General features: G+C 44.7%; 2 protein-coding genes across 2 annotated transcripts; one reads left to right on the plus strand and one right to left on the minus strand.

Annotated features, from left to right (window-relative positions):
* Positions 1 to 4,424: 4,424 nt before the first annotated feature.
* Positions 4,425 to 9,700, plus strand: LOC310994008 (gap junction alpha-9 protein-like; the record flags this gene model as incomplete). The annotated part of the gene is made up of 4 exons (XM_083982508.1): positions 4,425 to 4,757; positions 6,036 to 6,350; positions 7,607 to 7,998; positions 9,223 to 9,700. The coding sequence occupies 4 exons, from the start codon at positions 4,425 to 4,427 to the stop codon at positions 9,698 to 9,700; spliced, it is 1,518 nt and encodes a 505-aa protein (XP_083838634.1).
* Positions 9,701 to 12,701: 3,001 nt separating this feature from the next.
* Positions 12,702 to 17,024, minus strand: mycbp (MYC binding protein). Its single transcript, XM_083982521.1, has 5 exons — positions 16,889 to 17,024; positions 16,557 to 16,629; positions 14,714 to 14,762; positions 13,844 to 13,973; positions 12,702 to 12,889 (listed from the first exon to the last, which is right to left on the minus strand). Exons 1-5 carry the CDS (start codon positions 16,901 to 16,903, stop codon positions 12,845 to 12,847), a joined length of 312 nt encoding a protein of 103 aa, XP_083838647.1. The 5' UTR covers positions 16,904 to 17,024; the 3' UTR covers positions 12,702 to 12,844.
* Between the last annotated feature and the right edge of the window lie 3,348 nt (positions 17,025 to 20,372).

Raw genomic sequence — 20,372 nt, forward strand, 5'->3', positions numbered from 1 at the left:
GTGGTCGTTGTCAGGGTTAAACGTTGCTTAGAGACGGAAATCAAACATCTCTAACCCCCGTCCTGTTGCCAGGGTTCAGGGTTATGGATTATATTATATTATATAATCTTATAATAGATCCATGCTTCAGGGTTATGCTTCATTTAAACGTTGTTTCTGGGTATAAAGTTTGTTACAGTCTATAATCTGTAATTAATTAATTACGTCACCTGAGAGGCGGAGTGATACAGTTCAAAGTCCCAATGCTGTTTATATATTAACCCTTATTGAGTAACCTCTCGTCCAATCAGAGTTATTGGTCTGGACTACCTGTTGTAAAATATAAATTATTCACAAATTACATGTTCAGATTGTAAATTAAAAACAAAACACATGTTTGAGTGGTCGCCATCTTGTCAACACCACACCACCAAATTCGCGCACCAATCCAAAAGTGGTAAAATAAATAAATAAATAAAGGGGGCAGAGATGGAAATAAGAAAATAAAATATCAATGAAATAAATTCATTATGTTAAAGGGAGATTTCTACATTTTGTCAAATTGGCCCATTGCCATAATCCCTATAGTCGTAGCAGTAGGTTCGTTACCTTTAATTGTCGGTGCAAGCTATTTATTAGAACGGCGGAGCAGAGCCGTGAGCTGCTCAGAGCTACGCTACGGAGGCTCATTATGGGATTTCTTGGTTTCCCTCATCAAACTCATCAAATACACAATCCAACAACTCCACAACGCTCTGGTGGACAAGTTGTGACCTGCACATTCACCACGCTATGAGATAATAACACAACGTTACCACACAGAGTTGTTTTAGAGGGAAATACAGAGACTGCTTGATGAAAAACTGTCCCTGAAGGCAACGCGCATCAGCGGTTTTGCATGAATTTCCCTCTACAACAACTCTGTCTGGTAACGTTGTGTTATTATCTCATAGCGTGGTGAATGTGCAGGTCACAACTTGTCCACCAGAGCGTTGTGGAGTTGTTGGATTGTGTATTTGATGAGTTTGATGAGGGAAACGTGAAATACCGTGCAGCTCATGTCTCTCCCCTGCCGATCTAAAAATAGCTTGCACCGATAATTAAAGGTAACGAACCTACTGCTATGACTATAGTGATTATGGCAACGGGCCAATTTGACAAAATGTTGAAATCTCCCTGTAATGAGTCAGTCTATAGTTTTGTGACCACCTGTGTGCATCAGACTGATGAACGAGCACCAGACTGGACCGGCAGCTCAGACCAGTCGTTGAACCGGTCTGGGACCAGTTCAGGTTCCTGTGAGTCACAGCCCAGTTCCCCGCTGACGGCTGGTGGAGCTGACAGCGTCCTCACTCTGCTCCGCTGCCTCATCGATCGCTTCCCCCGCTCCGCCTATAAGTTGTTAAACAGCCAGAGCTGGTGGAGCATTTTAGTGTCGGCCCAGTTCAGAGCAGCAGAGACTCTGTCCAGCAGGATGAAGAGGATGAGGATGAGTCTGTAGGACGAAGAGCAGCAGCAGCAGCAGGAAGAGGAAGAGGAAGAGGAAGAGGAGGAAGGCCTTTAATACACCTCATATCCAACATGGAGGGTGAGTCTCCCACTTTAACATCAACCTCTCACTGACAGTAAATCATCTGTTGTCCTGTTCAATGTGAGAAAACTTCACTGTCTTGTGATTAAAACCCTCCTGTCGTCCTTCTGGGTCAAATTGACCCAATCTGTTCCTTTCCTTCTTTCCTTCCTTTCTCCCTTCCTTCTTTCCACAATCCTTTTTTCCTTTCCTTCCTTCCCTTTGGATCAAAAGAGGTTTTTTGTCACTTTTGATCCAATTGACCTGATCTGTTGCCTCCTTCCATCTTTCTTTCCATCCTTCTCTCCAAAATCCTTTTCCCCTCCCTTCCTTCTTTCCCTTCGTCCTTACTTTTTGACCCAATCTGTTCCCTCTCTCCTTCTATCTTTTCTTCCTTTTCCCCTTCCTCTTTCCCTGTATCCTTCCTTCCCTCCCTCCTTCTATCTTTCCTTCCTTTTCCCCTTCCTCTTTCCTCCCATCTTTCCCTTTATCCTTCCTTCCTTCCCTTCGTCCTTCCTTCCTTCCTTCCTTCCTTGACCCAGGAGGACAACAGGAGGATTAACTTCAATTATTGATTCATATCTGTGATCGGTGACGTCTTCAAACTGATCCAACACTCAGATCAGGAGCTTAGTATTAGTATCTGGTTCTATATTATAGATCATTGTTTATAGCAAGAGATGGAAAACTGTGTCAGTAAAAGCATCACAACCCAGGAGGGAGCGGATGGTTTTTAATTATTTCTCTAGTGTAAAAAACTAAAACAGATCAAAGCTTAAAGAGTTTCTCAGCTCCATGTGTCCCTTGTCTCTAGTTCTGGTTAAATCAGTGACTTGTAACTAGTTCCAGGGAGAATGGAGCGTCTCTTGGCTGAAAACCAACCTTGTAAGATCAGAGCCTCCGACCCGGTGTCCCAGCTGAGCTCTCGTCTCCATGGCGACACCGCCACACAAACGTAACGCGCTAACCCGTAACCCGTAATCTCTTGTTGATGACAGTTAAGACTACACAGATATACACATGATGGTAACATGGTAGATGATAAATAACCTTATCCACCGCTCCATGGAGTGATTTCTCACCGGCTTCGTTGTTGGAAACAACTTAAAGCAGATATCAGTGGAATGTTTTTGTTAATATAAGTCCTAAATAGTCCTATTTTCCGTCAGCAATCACTTACATGAAGTATTTCAGCCTAAACACGAGTCTCTCCGTCACTCTGCTCTGCTGTAACCCGAGGAGAAAATTTTCCTTGTGGGATACAAGTGTTATCCAATGAGGAGAGAGAACGGCATGAAGGGCTGTGTGTGCAGCCAAGGGATGCGCGTGAATGTGGTGACGTAGCACGAGGACCAATTGATGCCTGACAAGGGCGGGGGCTGCTAACTCATGGTGCGTTCAAAGAAACTCGTACTTTGTGTTTTTCCTTCCTGTGAAGTCATACCAGTTCGATCTGGTACGAGTTCACGGGTCGGAAGTTACGAGTGGCCGTTATAGGGAACTTTCACAGACAACAGGATGGTAAAAACACGAGCTACGGGTTACCTGGAACGCTACCAAGTCGTAGTTGTGACTTGAAGCTGTAACTTACGGTTTCAAAAGCCTGCCTTGAACGCAGCATTAGCCGAAACGGCCGTGAAGCTGATATCTGCTTTAATGCACATGGAGGAGAGGAGGGTTAGAGACACAGAGGAGGAGAGACCACATCTGGGGGGTTAGATTTAATGTTTAAAATGTTTCTAGATTCGTATGTTTAACAGGGACATGAATCAGTATCAGTCCGGTCACTGTCACCTGTTCAAAGTTTCACTGACCGTTGATCACATGAATTCAATAGAGTTTCTGTTTTACAAAACCTGTTTAAAATGTTTCTATATTGCAATTTATCTCTCTAAGTATGTGTGTGAATGGCACTTATATAACTGCTGCTACTGTAGTCTCCAATGTCTTGGTCCACCCCAGGCGGCGGGTGCGGGCCATCACATTTTGGATCCATCCATTTAGACTTGCACTTTACCTATTTAAACTTGCACTTGCACTTTAGAAACTGGCACTTTATACCAGGCACTTTATAGATCACATGCACTCTATGTATAGGTATGAATGTGTATATGATTGTGAACCACTGTATAATTCTTGTGCATTTCTGTCTGTTTGTGTGTTACCTGCCAAGGGACTACGGATGCAAATTATCAAGTTGCTAACTCTGACGCATTGACATTTGTGCTCACGTACGAATGTTCATTAAACGCCCCATGCTGTGCACTTTTCTCTGGGTTTATTTACCTGCTGATATCCCTAACAAGATGTATCATTGGGTTTGAGTACCTGTGATCTGCTAAATATTGTTTATACTGCCCCTTTCTGTTGCCTCTTTCTGGAGCTCTAGCAGGCACAGGTCATTTGGCCAATCAGAAGAGAGAATGAGAACCTCTCCTCTGATTGGCTGACTGTTTTTGAGTGGCGTGTGGTCGGGCCAATCACAGGCAAGTAACTGAAACCTAAGCTGCATTCATAAAAATTAAAAAAAAAAAAACTAGTCACGGTGGGCGGAGTTACCTTGTGTGTGACATCACAGAAAGGAGGAAGTGCTATCCGCTCGTCTTAAAGAGACAGTTCCTACAAATGGGCGGTGTGTGTTTCTCCGTTTATGACCAGTTTGATGTATGGGGCAGTATATACGTGGCCCAGAGACCTCCCCATGCACGAAAAAATAACCAAAATCACATTTTTCATGCCATGGGGCCTTTAATGTGTATTGTCCCTTTTAAATAAATAAATAAAATAAATAAATAAAAAATGTAAGAATTCATCCTGATCAGTGGAACCACATTGTTCCTTGTTGACTTTGCAGCTCAGCTGAGGTGAAACAACCATGGGAGACTGGAACTTCCTGGGTGGGATCTTGGAGGAGGTCCATATCCACTCCACCATGGTGGGGAAGATCTGGCTCACCATCCTCTTCATCTTCCGGATGCTGGTGCTGGGCGTGGCGGCGGAGGACGTGTGGAACGACGAGCAGTCGGACTTCGTCTGCAACACGGAACAGCCCGGCTGCAGGAACGTGTGCTACGACCAGGCCTTCCCCATCTCCCTCATCAGGTACTGGGTGCTGCAGGTCATCTTCGTGTCCTCGCCCTCGCTGGTCTACATGGGCCACGCCATCTACCAGCTGCGGATGCTGGAGAAGGAGCGCCACTGCAAGAAGGTAGATAGATGGATGGATAGATAGATACGTTTATTGGTCACATGCAAAGCTAAAACCAAGGTTAAAAAACAGTGCAGTGAGATGCAAAAAAAAAACAAGCTCTCGACTGTACCAATGACACACAAAAGTCAATAAAAAAGAAATGTCATCCCTCACATACCTTCACTCACACACACATTTAAATAAAACAATTATAAAAACATCGCTCTCTATAATAATACAATTAGCTAGAATAAATATAATAAATAAGGAAGCCCATAGGAATCCTTAAAATCATGACATGTTCATAAGCCTCACTGCCTGTGGCAAAAAGCTCTTTTTCAGCCTTTCGGTCCTGGCTTGGAGGGAATATTTTAGATAAATTTCTGGAAAAAAAAAGTGGTCCAATTTCTCAAAAAACATTTCTCGGAAGAAGTGGTAAAAATTCTCAAAAAAAAGGAAAAAAAAAAAAAAAAGGAAAGATTTTCTCAAAAAAAAGTGATTACATTTCTAAAACAAAAAAGTTTTTTTTTTTAATCTAGAAAAAGTGGTAAAATTAAAAAATAAAAAAAAAACTTCTCGAAAAAAGTGGTAAAATTTCTCGTAAAAAATGTTCAAAATAAAAAAGTAAAAATTTTCTACAAAAAAGTGGTAAAATTGGGGCGGTGAGGGCGTAGTGGTTAAGGCGGCCGCCCCATGTAGAGGCTGCAGTCCTCAACGCAGGCGTCACCGGTTCGAATCCCGCATCGGGCAGACCTTTCCTGTATGTCATTCCCCCTCTCTGCCTCCCCCTTTCCTGTCTATCTCACTATGTGCTATCAAATAAAGGCAAAAACGCCAAAAAATATACTTAAAAAAAAAACAAAAAACATTGAGAACCACTGGTGTAGAGGACATGAGAAATAGCATCATCATCAGTGCTTCTGTTTGGTCGAAAGGTGGCTCTGCGGCGGGAGAAAAAAGTGGTAAAATTTCTCGTAAAAAATGTTCAAAATAAAAGTAAAAATTTTCTAGAAAAAAGTGGTAAAATTTCTAAAACAAAAAAGTAAAAAAAAAATCTAGAAAAAGTTGTAAAATTAAAAAAAAAAAAAACTTCTAGAGAAAAGTGGTAAAATTTCTCGTAAAAAATGTTCAAAATAAAAAAAGTAAACATTTTCTAGAAAAAAGTGGTAAAATTTCTAAAACAACAAAGTAAAAGAAAATCTAGAAAAAGTGGTATAATTAAAAAAAAAACGTTGAGAACCACTGGTGTAGAGGACATGAGAAGTAGCATCATCAGTGCTTCTGTTTGGTTGAAAGGTGGCTCTGCGGCGCGAGCTGGAGGCAGTGGACACGGACCTGGCGGAGGCGCGGAGGAGGATCGAGAAGGAGATGAGGCAGCTGGAGCAGGGGAAGCTCAACAAGGCGCCGCTGCGAGGCTCGCTGCTCTGCACCTACGTGGCGCACATCGTCACGCGCTCCGTGGTGGAGGTCAGCTTCATGACGGGCCAGTTCGTCCTGTACGGGCACCGGCTCAGCCCGCTCTACAAGTGCGAGCGCGAGCCGTGTCCCAACGTGGTGGACTGCTTCGTCTCCAGGCCCACGGAGAAGACGGTCTTCATGATGTTCATGCAGGTAGGGATGTTACGCTCCAAGCAGACGGTTCGACACAGTATCGACCTTTCAAAGCAGAAGTATCGCGATAAGACGGGTCGATGCCTCGCTTCACCACGCCAAAAAGCATGTGACTTTCCAAATGAAGTTGTTTTCAAAATTACTCTACGCTTTGTTTAACAGGAGGAGAGTTTTATAATATAATTTTTGGATTTCTATCAATGTTGCATGTCTTTATTAGCCTACATACAGCATGTTATGAAGACACAATCACATTATAACCCAAGTGTAACAGAAAAAACTGTCCAAAATCCCGAGATGCACATGGAACCGTAACTGACCCTTCGCCAACTCCTCCCACAAACGGCTATTGTCCAATCCTACGTTAGCAACCGTAACTATAGGCCTGGCAAGCTTTCGGAAGTTGAGTCATTACGTTTGCTTTTGTGGACACATTTTGAGACTAGGACGAAAAACATTTGTTTGTAGAGAAGGATGTTGTTGTTGCTGCCGCAGTAGGCGCCGCCGCCGCTGCTACTACGGCGGCGGCAGCAATATAGCAGCAGCAATATAGAGATGTTCAGATACGAGCTGACTTTTTTTTCGACTTGAGCAAGTGTAAATATGGGGATAACCATATGTTCACCTCCGAAATGACAGCTGTACTTTTAGGGCGTTTACCTGGGCTTTTAGGCGAGGGATCCTCCAGGCAGGGACTGCTTTCACTGACTGATACAGCGGTGGGAGAAAAAAACAGCAGCGAAAGCTGTATGTGGTTCACAATCGCCCAAAAACTTGCAGTTTGACAACCAGTGAGATGACCTAAGTCTTGGTGGGTTGATAGACGGTAAAATGACCAGCCCTTACTGCTGCTCTGTACATTGTCCAGTCGTGCCGTTGAACAGATGTTTTATCCTCCTGCGCGAGTCACGTCACTGAAAACTATAAATGATCTTTGTGACTTCTTCTCTCTATTATCTCAGAACAGTTTATTCAGAAATTTGCTGATATTTCCTTTGAAATCGATACCAAATACTGCCAGGAGCATGGCTGGGAGTGAAAGCTTGCCCGGCGTAGCAACAGTAACCAAGGGGGCGGGGCTTACGCGAAGGGTCAATTGTTAAACATAGACAGTTCATGACACCTTGCCCTTTATTGTTTCGTGCAAATGCTATGTTAAAGGTTGACCAGCAGATGTCGCCATGTTTAATTGTATCAAACGCTTCATATTGATTCAGTGGTTCAGAAAGCTTGGGTTTCTCCATCACTACCTGCAGGCCATCGCCAGCATCTCGCTGTTCCTCAGCCTCCTGGAGATCATGCACCTGAGCTTCAAGAAGCTGAAGAAGGGCATCCTGGACTTCTACCCCCACCTGAGGGACGACCTCGACGACTACTACGGCAACAAGTCCAAGAAGAACTCCGTCGTGCATCAGGTTTGCACGGGAACCTCGGTGGGCCGTAAGACCACCATCCCCACGGCGCCCAGCGGCTACACGCTGCTGCTGGAGAAGCAGGGCAACGGCCCCAGCTACCCCCCCCTCCTCAACGCCTCCTCCGCCTTCATGCCCATCCAGGGCGACGCCGCGGCGAAACCCGACACGCGCAAGGACGGTAAGGAGGGGGTGCCGAGCCCCACGGAGCAGAACAGCAACTCCAACAACACCAGGTATTAATACACTTCCTGATACAGCAGGTAGAGCATTAGGGTCTATTATAAGTAAAATGAAGAAGTGTAAAACTCATGGGTATGCCACCTTCTCAAAGCTCTATGATGCCTGTGTTTCTCCGATTCTTCTATATGCAGCTGGAATATGGGGAAGTAAGGAGTCATCCAGGGTGAATGCGGGGTCATCCCTATGTTCCCCGGGTCCTATGTTCCCCACTTTGTATGCTTTTCCCCAATACATGGAAGTTGAGTTGTGACTTTGAGTGAGAAGTGGAATTTTCCCATTGGTTGGGTTTAGGCAATGAAGAAAGGAGTTGGTTAAGTTTAGTAAAAAGACCAGGTAGAGGCTAGACAGGCCAGATAGATAGATAGAGTCCAGATATGTAGAGACTGAGTCCATCGACCGGCAACAGCGGGGAACATAGGACTCTAATTTTGAAAATAGGTTTTTTTCAGAAAAAAGGTCCTATTTTCCCCGGTATGTATTGCGACCGGGGAACATAGGACCCTTTTTGGGAAAAACGGGGAACATGGGCAGGGTATCAGCGGGGTCTTGAAAAGTATTAAAAGGTGATAAATCAATTTTGGGAAAATTAAGACCCTTAAAAAGTATTAAAAAGTCTTTTCACGACTTTATAAAGTCTTAAATTTTGAAGGTATTTCTTTGAATTAGCTGTCCAAGAGTTTGAGTCCTAAAAAACATTGTAAAAGTGTGTGAATTTATTCATTTTATTAAAAAACAAAGATGAACCGGTACATAAAATAGAAAAGAAGATTGTTGTTTTTGTTTTTTGAGAGTGGAGCAATGTTTTTTTTTTTTTTTATAAACTTTACCTTTGATTTATTATCCCAGCCTATTTTAGTCTTTATCACAAACTAAAACTGTTAAAAGTGTCACGGATGTAAATGGTTACAGCTTGAAGTGGCGGTGAAGTATTAAAAAATATTGAGAAGGTCTTGAAAATGTCTTAAAAAGGTATTAAAATTAACTTCAAGATCCCTGTATATACCCTGATAGGACCCTTTTTCAAAAAGAGGGGAACATAGGTACGCTCCCGTGAATGCTATTCCAAGTCGGGCTATTCGTTGCTTTGTAGATGTGCATAACTTCACTCTCCAGGGTGACATGGGCTGGGAACCTTGTTTGATTGAGCAGAAAGGAGAAATGCTTTGGCTCTGGAATCGTTTGTCTTCTAAATATAATTTCTTTCATTCATTCACCAGCAGCGAGACCCGCTCCCCCCCCGCCGACAAGCAGGAGGAGCAGTCTTCCCCCCGCCACCAGGACCTGGATGGCCCCGGCTCCGAGTACCCGACCCTCCCCGTGGCCGACGCCGCCTCCTCCTGCGCCGCGCTGTCGTCGGGGGCGACCAGGAAGGCCCGGCGGGTCACCCCCCCCTGGAACTGCTCCACGGTGGTCGAGGGCAACGGCTCCGACAGCGGCGACTCGTACCACGGCAACAGCGGCAGCATGAAGCTGCGCGGCGGCGGCGGTGTGGGGGGGGGGCCCAGGGCGCGGGTCCTGTCCAAGTCCGACATCAAGAGGCCGAGCGGCTCCCACAGCCCCGACTCTGCTGAGCTGAGCTCCGTGTCCCGACACAGCAGAGACAGCAACAGCCCCACGGCCTCGCCGCCCAACCGCCGCGTGTCGGCCGCCAGCAGCGCCAGCAGCCGGCGAGCCCCCACCGACCTGCAGATCTGAGACTCTAGATGTGTCCCAACCATAGACTGTAAAAAAGAATGGACGTAGCATCCGTGACGTCACCCATTGGTTTTGGGGAGTCGTTTTTGTGACTCCAATATGGCGGCCTGAACAGCGCCATGTTGGATTGGCCGGCCGAGAACCCGCCCACTGGCCTCGAAGCAGCTGTCCACGGAGCTGCTCGGACCTGTCACTCAACATTTCTGCGCCCTAATTGGCCAGAGTTTTAACCTAATAACAGTAAAACGGTAGAGTTAAAAAAATATTCACCCCCCTCAGAGTGTGTGCGGGGGTAGAAACTATCGATTGAGACCAAAAAACGTTCTGACACCAGGCTTTTAACATGTTTATTGAGGATGTAAAGTCGGCGATTTTAACAAGGGGGTCTATGGAGAAAGCTGCTTTCTGACACCAGCCCCCAGAGGAAGCCGAGGGGATTGCAGTTTGTTGAACGCGGAAGTGAGCTTCACTTCTCAGACCGACAACTGCCCCCTTGGTCCCAACTCAACGGCTGCAGCCTTCGGAGGCGGCATTTGGAGGCCACTTATGCCGTGTTCACAACGAGATCGCGCCGCCCGGCTTTTTGCGGCGAGTTTACATTGAAAGTCAATACAATTTGCCCGGCCAGCCCCGTTGAGCGGCGCGGTGGTCCAAACCAGGCGGCGCGACACGGGCGATTCACCGCCCGCGTGAGTTGAAAATCTTCAACTTTTGCGGTGGATATGCGTGGTGGCGATGGCTGGCATGGAGGACAGATTGATAGTCGCTTTTTTCGCTTGACCAAACCTACAATATCTGTCTGTCTGACTACAAAAATAAAAACAGCAGCATGTTGTTGTAGCCTACCTAGCCCAGAACGTTCCTCTGCCTTTTTTTTTTAATTTTGCTCGCTAGTACTGTGTTCTTTATTAACGTTAGGTAGTCTCGTGTGTGCATGTGTGTGTGAACGAGAGGGGAACTAGCTAGACATTGTCATAGTTTCCTTTTCAAATTCCAGCGGCACCGCTACTCTCTACCGCGGAGTCCAGCGGCAGGTAGACGCGGCGCGATCTCGGTGTGAACGTAGCATTACGACCAGGCCTGTCCCAATTCAATTTAATTCGAAGGCTCCTCCAAACGCGGCCGATGGATGCAGCCTTCCTTTGCCAGTTCTAGGAGGACGCACCGCACCTATCCTTCGTGGCCTCCAGTATCCCAAGATTCTTTGCGCGCCGTTGTTGTTATTAGCAACATAGCATGCTATCGAACTCTCCGCCGTACCCCCGCTCTTTGTGGCCGGCTTGGAGGCACGGTTGCCCACTGAGCCGGGCTCTGCTGGCCGCACAGGTGAGGAGCGGAGGAGCCGTTGCAAGCGCCACTTTTGAATGTGTAATGTTAGGACGTTGTTTACATTCGGACGCAATCAGGAAAGGCCGTCTCATTTACCGACAGTTGACGCCTCCGGAGACCACGTAGGCTGGGTCCTCCGAAGGCTGCAGCCGCTGAATTGAGACACAGCTACTGAGCTCTGACACAGGACCGGACTGGAGGCCCGTTCACACCGGGGACGTATCGTTTGTCCAAATAATTTGTGCGCCAGTATAGAGAGCCTAAGTCGAAGCAGTAAGTAACGTCGCCATGGGACCTCAATTCGGAAAAAGTCTCCATGTAAGTGAACGGGAGTCAAAGTTTTATTTCTAATGTGATTGAATAGTGTGATGATAAAACTCTCTGACCTCTACCTGTTTAAAACACCACGGTTCATGAAGAGAAACCAGCAGTTTGTTGTAAAACGGCAACAGAAGAATGTATTTAGTGTGAAGACGCTCTACGGACTACAGATCTGCTGTCCCACTAAAAATACCTCACCAACTGACACGGGAAAGGAAGGACGCCACCTACGCCACCTGGAGTCTTTCTGGTTTTATTTTACAATAATTTTACAACAAACTGCTGGTTTCTCTTCATGAAACGTGGTGTTTTAAACAAGTAGAGGTCAGAGAGTTTTATCATCACACTATTCAATCACATTAGATATAAAATGTTGACTCCCGTTCACTTGAGTTGTTTTAGCGGTAAATACAGAGACTGCTTGATGAAAAACTGTCCCTGAAGGCAACGCACATCAGCGGTTTTGCAAGAATTTCCCTCTAAAACAACTCTGTCTGGTAACGTTCTGTTATTATCTCATAGCGTGGTGAATGTGCAGGTCACAACTTGTCCACCAGAGCGTTGTGGAGTTGTTGGATTGTGTACCTATTTGATGAGTTTGATGAGGGAAACCAAGAAATCCCATGAGCCTCCGTAGCGTAGCTCTGAGCAGCTCACGGCTCTGCTCCGCCGTTCTAAAAATAGCTTGCACCGACAATTAAAGGTAACGAACCTACTGCTATGACTATAGGGATTATGGCAATGGGCCAGTTTGCCAAAATGTTGAACTATCCCTTTAAACAGATTTATGACACGACATGGAGGAGAAGAACCACCTGATGCAAAGAGAAACTCTGGTTTATAATTATTCACGTTGCCGCCGGTGTTAATGGTTTCGTGTCTTCTACTCGTCACGTCCCCGCGGTGAAGGGGCCTTTAACTTCTGGTTTTAATCTGATCTGAGGTTCTTCAGCTCTGTCGCCTTGTCGGCCATGTTTAGAGCTCAGAGACACGGAGGCAGGGCCGGTGACATCAGCAGCCGGGTCACATGAGTCCAGATGAGGACGGACGGTAACGATCCGGTTTAGATGGAACAGCTGTGAGCGACTGGGGGCTGGAAACTGATCGATAAACTGTTACACAACCGTTAAAACAGCGTCAGTGGAAAATATCTGAGCTGCTTCATCATCAACATGAACTCCCATCAGGCCTCTGGATTATTGTTTTTTTTTTTTTTTTTTTAATCAAATGATTATTTTTCTACTTGTAGACTTGGTCCCAGTGAAACAGTCACAGACTCAGAACGACGACGACTTGATGCTGAAAAAACATTTTTATTTTGACAAAGCAAAAGTTTCTTCTTGTTTCCAAACAGAAAATAACAGTGAATTAATTTTCACTGTACAAACGCCATGATGTAATAAATATTTACATTCTACAAAAACCTTGTTGTTTCATGTTTTCTCTCTTTCTTTCTTTTTTTTTTTTTTAAACAACAGTAACAAAAACTCTTCTCTACTCGGCGGCTCCCTCCTCAGGCGACGGCTCGTACTGCATCAGCTGCAGAAACACAGGAAGGCAGAGGTCAGAGGTCACAGACAGAAACCATGTTTCCATCCACCTGTCGATAGAATTATCTCAAGATCGATAAAAATATTAATGCGAATAATGTCGCTTCAAGTGCATTTTCATCTCAGACCTACTCCACCGTGTCTTTAAAGGGATAGTTTAACATTTTGTCAAATTAACCCATTGCCATAATCCCTATAGTCATAGCAGTAGGTTCATTACCTTTAATTGTCGGTGCAAGCTATTTTTAGAACGGCGGAGCAGAGCCGCGACCAGTGGACAAGTTGTGACCTGCACATTGACACAACCGCTGATGCATGTTGCCTTCAGGGACAGTTTTTCATCAAGCAGTCTCTGTATTTCCCTCTAAAACAACTCTGTCTGGTAACGTTCTGTTATTATCTCATAGCGTGGTGAATGTGCAGGTCACAACTTGTCCACCAGAGCGTTGTGGAGTTGTTGGATTGTGTATTTGATGAGTTTGATGAGGGAAACCAAGAAATCCCATGAGCCTCCGTAGCGTAGCTCTGAGCAGCTCCGGCTCTGCTCCTCCGTTCTAAAAATAGCTTACACCAACAATTAAAGGTAACGAACCTACTGCTATGACTATAGGGATTATGGCAATGGGCCAGTTTGACAAAATGTTGAACTATCCCTTTAAAAGCTGGAATACGTAGAGGAATCGACATAAAACATGATCACAACTCACATTTATCAGACAAAGAACTGTTTCCATCAGAATTCGTCTCAGTAACTTTGTATCGATGAAGAGAAAATCAGATGATTTGATGATCGACCGTATTAACTTTTTATCGATATTCATGATATTTAATTCAATTTTACTGTTTCATGAGGAAGATTTAATTCGATATTGCTGAATGTGAATAAAACCGTGTGGATGGAAACGTGGTTATTCTCTGGAGAAACAGCTGAGCAGCTCCTCACCCTGTTCCTCAGCTCCTTGTTCTCCTCCATCAGCAGGTTGCACTTCAGCTGCAGGTCGGACAGCTCCATGCGCAGCGCCTCGGTGTCGGCCGGCTCGGGCCCGGCGGCGCCCAGGTGGAGCTTCACGAAGCTGAGCCGCACGTTAAAGCTTTAAACTTTAAATATTCATTCACACTGAGGGCTTTATAGAAGGAGAAGAGGATAAGAAGGAGAAGGAGAGGAGGAGACGGCCGCCATGACACCGCCAGAAACATGATGCCTTCACTGTCTGGTTAAAAGAATAACAAACCTTCCTCCAGCTGAACTGACCACATTTTAAACGGTTTTTAAAGCTTTTCTAAGGTTTTCTAATAGAGCAGGTCAAGATGAGAGGCCACCGGATTTATTATTAAATATAGAAATAAACACAGCTGTGAAATCCACCCTGAATAAATAAATGTTGAACATACATTTCTATTTCTATTCAGTTTTAGGATGACATTGTAACTCTGGCGCATCTACAGAAATGTTAATTGATGTGCACTGTCCTGTTAAATACACTACTAAATAAATAAATAAAATGTTAATATACAAATGAATCAATAAAACAAACGGCTGTAAAATGAATCTATTCATTTGTACAGGTTTGTATTTCTTCATTTATACACTCTACTGTCCAGTGTATGTATTTCATAGCTGCTTGTGTATTTATTTATTACTGAACTCTTTCTAACATTACTTCATGTCCTGTCTGTGACACCTGACACTTATAAGAACATTAAACTATATATTTCCAGGTGTGTCATCATTACCTCTGTTGAAGAGTCAAATCTGACTGTCTCCATCCTCACCTGGCTCTAACTAACAGCTGCAGACAGAGTGGAAGGATACTCCAGAGCGTTGTTCGGTTTGTCGCCCTCTTCATACAGCGCCACTAAGACTGAAGCAGAGGAAACAGACAGACAGTATGTTATTATCAGGGTTGAGGAGTAATGGATTACAAGTAACGGCCTTACGTATTTAACATACAAAATATATGAGTAACTGTATTCCGTTACAGATAGTTACCGACTTCAGCAGAGAAGTGAGTTTAAGTACATTTTCAGTTACAGATTTAGCAGTGGCTACTGTCATTACTTTATTTTCAAAATATCATCACGTTGCTTTTCCTACACTCACAAACAAAACCTATTTTAAAGCAGAAGTAAGCGATCCGGTCGTTTTGGCTAATGCTGCGTTCCAGGCAGGCTTTTGAAACCGTAAATTACAGCTTCATGTCACAACTTACGATTTAGTAGCGTTCCAGGCAACCCACTCGTGTTTTTCCGACCTGTTTTACCTGTGAAAGTCACTATAACGGCCACTCGTAACTTCCGACCTGTGAAGTCGTACCAGATCGAACTGGTATGACTTCACAGGTCGGAAAAACACGAGTTACGGGTTGCCTTGAACGCACCATAACAGTCCTCGTCCCTACGTCACCACATTCAGGCGCATCCCTTGGCTGCACACACAGCCCTTCATGCCGTTCTCTCTCCTCATTGGATAAAAACTGTAGGATACGAGAAAAGTTTTCTCCTCGGCTCAGAGCAGAGCAGAGTGACTGACAGACCCGTGTTTCGGTCCAAACACTCTATGTAAGTGATTGCTGTCGGAAGATATAACTATTTAAGACTTATATTAACACAAATATATCGCTTACTTCTGCTTTAAATTGTGTATTTTTTCGAGGGCATTCTGCAGAAGTCTGGGAGGTTCAGAGGCTGCAGTCTGGACTGTAGAGCAGAGAAAGCTGCTCAGTTGTAATATACTGTACTAATTTTATGTGATTGTGTTATGCGATAAAAAAAAAACCAATCATTTAAATATGTCTGGGTGATCAATAGAGAGCCTAAGCGGAAGCAGGAAGTAACCATGGGACCTCAACTCTGAAAAAGTCTCCATGCAAGTGAACGGGACTGAAAGTTTTATTTCGTGATCCGATTGAATTGCGCCATGAGAAAAAAATATGACCTCTACCTGTTTAAAACATCACATTTCATGAAGAGAAATCAGCCGTTTATCGTAAAACTATTGTAGAATAAAATTCGGAAGAATCTGTAACCAGAAAGACTACAAGTCGAGTAGGTGACGTCACCACATGCCGCCCTTTCCCGTGTCAGTTGGTGACGTATTTTTTGTGGGACAGCAGATCTGTAGTCCGTGGAGCGGTCTTTACACAAAATACATTCTTCTGTTGCCATTTTACGATAAACTGCTTTTTTTTCCAGATGAAACGTGATGTTTTAAACAGGTAGAGGTCATATTTTTTTCTCATGGCACAATTCAATCGGATCACGAAATTAAACTTTCAGTCCCATTCACTTGCATGGAGAGTTTTTCAGAGTTGAGGTCCCATGGCGACGTTACTTCCTGCTTCCTGCTTCCGCTTAGGCTCTCTATAGCAAATTAAACTTTGGTTTGACAAATTCAAACACATTTATTAATGCTTTAGTTTAAAGGAGCCACGGCAGCCTGTAAGATTATGTGTAAGATCATTCTCTAAAGCAAATTCAGTGTAATTTGAAAGTAATCCAGTAAGTGTCAGAATACATTAATGTGAGAAATCCAAATACATTACAGATTACATTTTAGGACATGTAATCAGTAATCTGTAGGGGAATAGTACCCCTCCCAACACTGGTTGTTGTTATGAGTTTAAGTGTATGAGCTCTCCGAGCCGCAGTGAACGCACCGGTCGTCAAGGTGTCGAGGACTCCGGACTTCTCCAGGTACCTGCGGAACTGTTCCCGCTTCGACTCCGAGGCCTGAAGACAAACAGCGGGAACCAACCGGTGGAGAATAAATAAAACTGAGGTCACACACAGTGTATAAACCACACAACACAACACACACAATAACACAACACAACACAACACAACACACGCTGAGGAGCAACGGCCGTGGTGCGTTCAGGGCCGCTGCTACGATGCTACACCGTTAGCAAACACTCGGTCGAACCAACACAAACCGATAGATATAAGTGAATAAACGGCGAAGCAGCAGCAGCAGCGGAGACTCACTCACTCTGTAATGCGCCATGAAAGCGACCGCAGCGACCACAGCGGGTTCGAGTCCGAAGGAGGAGAAGGGAGAAGGAGGAGAAACTACGACACTTTAGTGCAGGAGAAGCAGCAGCAGCAGCTCGTTACCGTCTGAGCAGCAGCAGCACCGAGGGGGCGGGGCTGCTGTCACCATGACAACACGTCAAAACGGAAGTACACAGAAGAAGGAAATAAAAACGGTCGCGTTTCCTTCAAACAAACACAAAAAAGAATCTAATATGAATCTGACGTTTTATGTAACTTTAGATAAAAACAGAAACAGAGAACGCGTGGTCAGGGTTGCCAGGTTTGACTGATAAAAAAAAGTAAATCCATCACATGTAAAAGTGTTTTTCTACTCCTACCATTAAAACACAAAACACTAGAGCAGGGGTTCTCAACTAGTCTCACTCTGGGCTCCACATTTTCCCATGGTCATTAAGTCACGACCCACTTTTATATAATTCAAACCAAGATTTTTTTTTTTTTAAAGCCTTTAAAAACTAATTTTGTTCTTTATTGAGCAAAGTGCATTTCAGAGCACATGAATGAAACTGAGGAGGACCATGACAACTGCGTGTACGGAAGGAAGTGAATAAAAAAATATCAAACTGCACAAAATGGAGAACAACAAAGCGATATATTTGACTTCTAATGCATCTCTGCATTCAGAGCATATTCACAAAAGTGAATAAATATCAAATTGCACAAAATAAAGACCCACAAAACAAAACAAGATTGACTGCATTCAGGCCACATTACTGATATCTTTGCATTCAGAGCAAATAATAAGAAGCTGAGGACCATTACAACTGCATGTGTTCACGTGACGTGTGCCTTTCAATATAAGTTATTTTTCAAAATAAAAGACATGTCCAACATCAGATGTGCATATTATTTACTTTTTTGACCAGTTGTCCGCGACCCATCCAGAAAGTAAATCCATCATCACAAACAGCTGGAACAGTGCTGGTTCTCCTTTAATATAAAAACTGACATGAGCTGAAATGTGACCATGAGACAGGTGAGAGAGGTCACCTGTAGCCTACCTGTTACCTGTTGATGTTGTGCAGTCTCAGGTAAACACAGGTAAGTTTCCTCTGGTTCATTCAGACTCGTGACAGCAGCTCATTCACATTCACAGCTGCTTCATTAGATTCACTGTTCTTTCTCTTATGCAGATTCTCATTCATTATATTATAAACACATTCTTAGTGTGTGACATCAGATGAGTCATTCCTGTGTGTTAAAGTCAGACTAAACTGACAGAGGGTGAATCATCAAACACTGAGTAAAGCTGTGACTCTCCAGATGTGACTCTCCTGCTGTGACTCTCCAGCTTTAACTCTGCAGCTTTGACTCTCCAGCTGTGACTCTCCAGCTGTGACTCTCCAGCTTTGACTCTCCAGATGTGACTCTCCAGCTTTAACTCTGCAGCTTTGACTCTCCAGCTGTGACTCTCCAGCTGTGACTCTCCAGCTTTGACTCTCCAGATGTGACTCTCCAGCTTCGACTCTGCAGCTTTGACTCTCCAGATGTGACTCTCCAGCTGTGACTCTCCAGATGTGATTCTCCTGCTGTGACTCTCCAGATGTGACTCTCCAGCTTTGAATCTCCAGCTTTGACTCTCCAGCTGTGACTCTCCAGCTTTGACTCTCCAGCTGTGACTCTCCAGCTTTGACTCTCCAGATGTGACTCTCCAGCTTTGACTCTCCAGATGTGACTCTACAGCTTTGACTCTCCAGCTTTGACTCTACAGCTTTGACTCTCCAGCTTTGACTCTCCAGCTTTGACTCTCCAGCTGTGACTCTCCAGATGTGGTTCTCCAGCTTTGACTCTGCAGCTTTGACTCTGCAGCTTTGACTCTCCAGATGTGACTCTCCAGATGTGATTCTCCAGCTGTGACTCTCCAGATGTGACTCTCCAGCTGTGACTCTCCAGATGTGATTCTCCAGCTGTGACTCTCCAGCTGTGGCTCTCCAGATGTGATTCTCCAGCTGTGACTCTCCAGATGTGACTCTCCAGCTGTGACTCTCCAGATGTGACTCTCCAGCTGTGGCTCTCCAGATGTGACTCTCCAGCTTTGACTCTCCAGATGTGACTCTGCAGCTGTGACTCTCCAGCTTTGACTCTCCAGATTTGACTCTGCAGCTGTGACTCTCCAGATGTGACTCTCCAGCTTTGACTCTCCAGATGTGACTCTACAGCTTTGACTCTCCAGATGCGATTCTACAGCTTTGACTCTCCAGATGTGACTCTGCAGCTTTGACTCTCCAGATGTGACTCTGCAGCTTTGACTCTGCAGCTTTGACTCTCCAGATGTGACTCTGCAGCTTTGACTCTCCAGCTTTGACTCTCCAGATGCGACTCTACAGCTTTGACTCTCCAGATGTGACTCTCCAGATGCGACTCTCCAGATGTGTCTCTGCAGCTTTGACTCTCCAGATGTGACTCTGCAGCTTTGACTCTGCAGCTTCGACTCTCCAGCTTCGACTCTGCAGCTTCGACTCTGCAGCTTTGACTCTTCAGATGTGACTCTGCAGCTTTGACTCTCCAGATGTGACTCTGCAGCTTTGACTCTCCAGCTTTGACTCTCCAGCTGTTACTCTCCAGCTGTGACTCTGGTCTGGTCTGAGGTGCTGCCTCCTGATGAGTCTCCTCTGATCCAACTTTCTCTTTGTCTCTGTCAAGTCTCACAAAAAGTTAATGTGAGACTTTTCCTCCTGCGCCGTGCGTCCTGACCAGTTGCCGGGAGATGAAGTGATGATGACGATGATGTTTGCAGAGCAGAGAACAAAGGCTTCGTTCAGGAGTTGATTAAATTTCCGCTGCAGGAGCAACAGACGTGGATGCATATTAAGAGCAGCTCAGAGACTCTGATCAAACAGTGTGAGCTTCAGGAGGCGTCGCTGACACACGGAGCTGCAGCTCCATCAGGACTCGCTCACAGGGATGTAGAGCCGCCGCTGCCACCGCCGCCGCCGCTCAGGTGAGTCCACAGCTTCATCATCTACTGTCAGCACCAGAAACACCAACAGCTACAGGGGGTTAATCTGTTTACTCCTGTAGCAGGGATCGATCTGATTTATATGATCATATGATTCAAAAACACAGATGAGTCACAGCTGTAGTGACCGGTTGATTTTTGTATGAACTGTGATAAAATTCATGTTCTGTCACAAACTGAATCAAACCTATGAACCTGCAGCGTCAGACATTTATCTCTTTATTCATTTATTAAAAGATGAGATGTGTTCAGTTAGAAACCAGTGGCTTTGACACCAACAGTGGGAGAAGAGACATGAAGACAAGAAGAAAAAGAAGGAGAACAGCAGCTTTGTCCTTAAAACTGAACAAGTTTATCTAAAATGTTATATATGAATTACAATGAATATATGAATTATATGAAGTAAAAAGTTTTTTTTAGATGATAAAATATTTCAAACAGTTCTGATATTTGAATCTTG

This window comes from Trachurus trachurus (genome assembly GCF_905171665.1).
Source record: "Trachurus trachurus genome assembly, chromosome: 11".
Classification (NCBI taxonomy): Eukaryota; Metazoa; Chordata; class Actinopteri; order Carangiformes; family Carangidae; genus Trachurus; species Trachurus trachurus.